This window comes from Sinocyclocheilus grahami, unplaced genomic scaffold, assembly GCF_001515645.1.
Source record: "Sinocyclocheilus grahami isolate Dianchi unplaced genomic scaffold, SAMN03320097.WGS_v1.1 scaffold1557.1, whole genome shotgun sequence".
Taxonomy (NCBI): Eukaryota; Metazoa; Chordata; class Actinopteri; order Cypriniformes; family Cyprinidae; genus Sinocyclocheilus; species Sinocyclocheilus grahami.
The window spans coordinates 50,535-56,710 of NW_015506736.1; the positions used below are offsets into that span (position 1 = coordinate 50,535).

Sequence of the window (6,176 nt, forward strand, 5' to 3'; positions counted from 1 at the left end):
GCCCATCGAGGACCTACCCTAGAAAGGGACAGAAACACACAGGTGACACACAGGTCCCGGAAAACACTGCAAAGAAACTAGCAGAAGGGTTATACACACAACCACCAGCTCATTAGATACACACAAATATATATATATTTATATATACATATGTTTAGACATGGATCATACTCACCCACCATGGTTCCCGCATCGGAGCTCTGTCCGAAGAAGCCTCTAGACCGGACCATCAGTAAGATGGTCACTATGAAGCCATAGAACCAACCAAACCTAATAGGTCCAGCATAGGAGACTATAATGCAGGAAATTTCCCACCTAACCTCGGTCAGGTGGAGAGATGGTGGTTACAGGGGAATTAGGAAGGTGAAGATAAGGGCAGATGTAAGACCCCCGAAGGAAATGAGTAGATACTGAGGTATCACTCTGATCCGGACAAAAGCACTGACGCCCTGTCTGGATCACATCCCTTAGGTCTTTTACTTACCTTCCTTTGACCTGCGATTCTTCCTACCCCTACCAGGGGAGGAGCGCGAACCGCGACACTAGCCTTCTGAGCCAGCCTTTGATCCTCTGACGGGCTAGGACCCCTGGGTTGTTCGGGCTCAGACCTGGACTTCTATCCCGGTCTTTCAGCAGGTCAGCCTGATATGCTTGGAGCATCACCATCGTGTGCAATGAAGCGACAGCCCGACCTGCTGCTGCTGCGTATGCCCTGACCATTTTGGCTTGCTTATGCATTTTGATTTTCAGAAGATCTTGATCTTATGATAAAGGATGGTCAAAAATAAGTGGATAGAGGGGACGGTTTGAGAAATTAGAATTTCTATGGTGTTTCTATGGTATTTCTATGGAATTTCTAAAACAATATAATAGGGCGTATTTTGGGCCGAATTCTGCCCTTCTGACAATCCTAGGTAAAGTCCCGAATATCTGAAATACAGAAATGCATGCTTCAAACAAAACAGTCAATGAAGACGAAGAAGAGAATGATGTGTGCTCCCGGCGCCTATTTATACTATAGTCGCACCGGTAGTGACATCATGGCTGTCGCCGGCCAATGAGTTGGTGTTTTTTCAATGTATGCTTCAGACACGGGTCACGACGAGGCGTTCCCCTAGAGGACGCAGTTCGAAGTTCCCATGAAAGGGAACCACAATTCCAGAACAGAACAAAATAGCAAATTAGTCCTCCAAAATCATGTTTTTATAATATGACATTAATTTGTCATCATTAACGAAAGTCGAAAGTTCTGCAACAATAGAAGTTACTACACAAACAGACAGTTAGTTAATTTAATGTGTCTGTTGAACTATGGTAGTTAGCGGTGAGTTAAATGCACCCCTAATGAGAATCAAAATTTTGATTAGAACTTACAAAGCTGCTAAAAAATAACACCAGACCATCTATCTGATTGCTGTGATTAGTAAATGATTCTATTTCTTTTACTAGTTCAGTGCTTGACAGGAAGGTATATGAAATAAAGGGGGGTTGAGAGTCCACGCTGTTACAGCTCAATGTACTGCTTATAGCCTTGACCAACTAATGAGGACATTGACACAAGATCAGTCTGTCTATAAAGTCAAAATTAACTGTGTTCACAAACCATTTTGGCTTGCTTATGCATTTTGATTTTCAGAAGATCTTGATCTTATGATAAAGGATGGTCAAAAATAAGTGGATAGAGGGGACGGTTTGAGAAATTAGAATTTCTATGGTGATGTAAGTCAATAGGGAAAAGTTACTTCAGAGCAAGTGGATTATAGAATATGAAGACTAACTTTTTTTTTACGTGCACATATGAAACATGCACAATATGGTCAGGAATGTGTATTAAAAAGTATATAGGGTCTTGATTAGATCTTGATATAGGGTTTTGATTTCATGTCGACTTTAAGAGTAGTAACTCAAGAGCAACCGTGAGAGAATGAGCTCTTCCTTCACTAGTCAGTATTCTAGACCAGTGTTTACAGGGAACTGAAAGCTGCGCAGACTGTTTCATGCATCTGAAAAAGATGATCCCAGTGTAATGGGAGAAGCCAGGAGTGATCATATTGAAAAAATAAATGTCTCTGTTAACCAGTTCAGTCAGTTTAATCGATCAGTTTTGTGATTAGGTCCTACTCTGCCACTCTTAGTTTTCATACCTGGCTCAGTTGGAGTGTTTGTTTTGCAACCTGGAGCGTTTTCTCCTTTTGTTCTTTTGTTTAGGCATATGTGAACATGACACATTTTGGTATGCTTTGAAATGTTGCCTTGTGAAAGCAAAATAAAGCAAGTAGAAAATGCAACATTACAGGCTTTAACGCTGAAGGAACACTTTCATAGTTCCTATAACTATTAGTGAAAGTACCCACTTTTTGGCGTGTTTGCACCGCAGGAACTGGGATCGATTTTAGTTATAGGAATACCGTTTGGAGGGAATAAATTGGCTCCTACTTCAGAGTAGGATCTAACCCAGGACAATAGGAACTACCAGTGACGTAAGTGTGTTGATTGGCCGAATGCATACCATACGAAACAAAAGCACCCGCCATTTTTAGCACCAAAAGCTGTGTAAACACATAGTTTACATTTACTTACATCACAAACTAACTTCAAGAACATGGAAAACAGCCTATAGATGGACTGACGCTGAAGTCACTTCTCCGTCTTCCATCCTCCAGTTGTTGACATACTTGAATGCTGCCCTTAAATGTTTTAAAAGTCCTCTAAAAGTTCCTACTGGTGGTGCGAATGCTTTTGTGCCTTGGTGGCTACTTCCTGTAACTAAGTTCCTATCTGCCTGCTGCGAAAGCCCTTGTCGTAACAATTTAAGTCCCTTACGTCTAAAACCACACTTAAGCGGGGCACACAAAACAATATAATAGGGCGTATTTTGGGCCGAATTCTGCCCTTCTGACAATCCTAGGTAAAGTCCCGAATATCTTGATGGTTCTACAGATTTTCCAATCTGGTCTCATGGCAAAAACGTACCTGGGGGCACTTTTTTCGTGAGACGCTAAATACGTACCAATAAGTACATATCACTGCAGTTTCCAAAAGAAATGAACACTAGAGGCAGTAAAACTCCAACACCTTTTATTCCTTTTCACACAAATTTGCAGAGTTTCAATTAATAAAGCGTAATTTTCGCACAATTACTTGAAGAATATTATGTTATGACTTCAAAACAATTTTAATATGCTGGGATATTTGAAAACTGATGCTTTTGAATGTTAGCATCGCACCTATTCAGCTTCATATCTATGGGTTTTCATAGACGGTAGTTTTGTACCAGTCTATGAAACAGTTTGTAACAGTTCAAATCTGCATATAAGGAAGTTCAAATGGCACGGTTGCATCAACAAATGCGTTTTTATATCAGTTTAGCATTTGTTAAGGTTTAGGGTTAGGTTTGGGGTAGGGCATATGTCCAACAGTCCCCAGATATTTGAATTCTGAACCGCCGCAATACGTACCTGAAGCAACGTAAAAAAAACACAGCAATACGTACCTATATCAACGTAATAAAAACGTGCCAGGGTTCACGTATTGAACCCATGTTTTAGACTGTGGCGAAACGTGCAGTAAGGTGCGTAAAAACGGTGTTGTAGAAAAGTACCCAGAGGTACGTATTTTTATGAGACCAGGTTGGATTTTCCTGTGGTGTGTTTAAAAATGATTGAATCTGCTCAAAATTGTAAATATCCAACATGTTGAATATTTACGTTCAGAAATCCTGTTGTGTGGGGGGATTCCTGAGGACAAACGTGCACACACTCTGTAGATTGTCATGTGGAACGGAACGGAACGATTTCCAATCAAAAAGTTCGTTGACGGAAGTTTTACTCACCTCCAGGCCGTTCTGTAAATGTAAAGTCCACGTTCATGCCATCTTCACGACTTCATCCAAACCTATTTCTGTTTTTCCACGAATTTCCGGTAAAAAAAGAAATCCAATAATACTATTGTCGCCATTTCTTCTTGCCCGTCATCCGCCATTTGTTCACTCTAAAGTCATGTTTGACTCTAAAGTCACAGTTGGTACTCTGGTTGTTTTAAAAATCTTTTAGTGTGGGTCAGCATTTAGTCAACCTTAGTCAACTTGGCTTAATAAGGGAGTCCACATGATAAAGGTCTTTTCATGTGTTTGCATCAAAACCACCCACCCTCTGTGCTGATCTACTCTCACTGTGTGTATATATGTGTTTTATGGCTATAAACTGATTCATCTCAACCTGTGGCCACCCATGTTTGTTTGCACAGCCCCCTCAAAAAACCCAATTGGTACAGCACAGATGCTAGGTTTCAATCCTTTAACACAGCCCTGAATATTCCCCTTCCAATCCTTTTTATAAAAATGCTCCATTTACTGGACATACATGACATCCGTGACGGAAGTCCCAAGTGAATTAATTTTCTCTCAGGCGCATAACAATATAACAAAATAACCCGCTGTCTTTCTTCTCCCCTTCTTTTAACAGTGCGGCAAAGCAGCGGAGAACTTCGACAAATTCTTCACCCGCACGCAGCCCATGCTGACCCCTCCAGACCAACTGGTCATTGCCAACATCGACCAGAGCGAATTCGCTGGATTCTCTTACATAAACCCAGAGTTCATCCACCCATCGTCGCTTCACAGTGTGGTATGAGACGGCCCGATGAAGAAGAGGACCGCCCATCCTGCTCAAACTAACAACCACATCCCTGTTATTTATGAGCTCACCAAATCTTTGTAGACAGTTGAATACCCTTTATCTGAACTGAGGAGGGCTGGAGAAGGGAGTTTGATGGGTGAATGGAAATAATATTCTAAAGCATGTGTCCACATTCAGACTTTGAGGCCAGTTTTTAATGGAGCTGGTGTAAGATCTGTTCCATAGACTGGTGAGCATTTTAAGGCACCACAGACTCGTTCCTGACAAATGATGCTTTTATGAGGTTCCATCTCCGTTAGGATGCTGCTTGTATAGGTAGTAGACAGAAAGGCAGCTCTCTAGGCTAATGCCCTCATAGTAATGACAGTTCATCGATTGCCTGTATGCAGATAGCTGTTATGTGCAGGTTCAGTATATTTTACAAAACACAGAAGGTGGAGATATTGTACGATCCCTTTTTCCAGTCCTCAGATTCTTTGTGTGTGAAGCATGCTGACATGAAACAGGTTTTTGTGCCCTATTCCTTTTATCCTCTACTGCCATTTCTACTGTTCCTGAATTATATATTTGTAAATCTAAAAAAAATATCTTGTTATAGGAGTGCCAAAATATTACTGCATCAAAAGTTTTTTTTATATCCAGTTCTATATATGCATATTGATTTCCTACTAGATCTCTTGGTGGTGTCCCTTATCTTGGGCTGAAACTTGAATCCTTATTGCTCCTCGAGTTTTAGCATGACAACTTCCAATCCCGTCACTGCCTGCTCGCCTGGTCTTGACATATTCAACATATACACAACTTTTCCTCTCGCTCTAAATGTATGAATTGTGATTCTGAGTGATTCCTCGTTGCTAATACGCAGGCCTTACACACCCGCAGAATGCTGTAGATCACCTGTCCTATACTCATCCGCTTGCATGTTTGTTTTTATTAAATACTTTGGATAATCTAATAACACTGTTTCATTGAACATATTTTTCCTTGTTTAAATCCATCCTGCAGATTTGTGTTTTTCATGTTCAGCACAAAAAAGTCTGCGGATTCTGCCTGGGCCTGATAATAACTATCCAGTGCAACATTTCAAACCAGACTGAGTCACTTCTGTTAGAAATGGATATATGTTTTTTTGTTTAAAACCTGCATATTATGCTAGAGAAATCTACCACTGCTACAACATAAAGAATATGTAACGAGACAAAAGATGCTGTACTTTAAACTGTAGGGGGTGAGTCTCCGAAACCTGTCAAAACCTTGTCTAGGACATATTTCACCCCTGAAAATCTTTGCTTAAAGGAAAAAGAATCCTGTTTTAAACAATTAAGTTAATGGTTGCATTATGGTACCATCAAGTTAATGTTTATTATATATATACAGTATATATATATATATATATATATATATATATATATATATATACAGTGGGGAAAAAAAGTATTTAGTCAGCCACCAATTGTGCAAGTTCTCCCACTTAAAAAGATGAGAGAGGCCTGTAATTTTCATCATAGGTATACCTCAACTATGAGAGACAAAATGAGA

At 40.2% G+C, this 6,176-nt stretch overlaps 1 protein-coding gene across 1 annotated transcript in view; it reads left to right on the forward strand.

Annotated features, from left to right (window-relative positions):
• The window catches only part of LOC107571174 (protein kinase C alpha type-like), a 43,742-nt gene extending 37,805 nt beyond the window's left edge, over positions 1-5,937 (forward strand). Inside the window, exon 13 of the mRNA XM_016257464.1 lies at positions 4,464-5,937. Coding sequence (XP_016112950.1) covers positions 4,464-4,631 — 168 coding nt within the window. The 3' untranslated portion in view covers positions 4,632-5,937. The remainder of the gene's footprint in view (positions 1-4,463) is intronic.
• Positions 5,938-6,176: the final 239 nt, after the last annotated feature.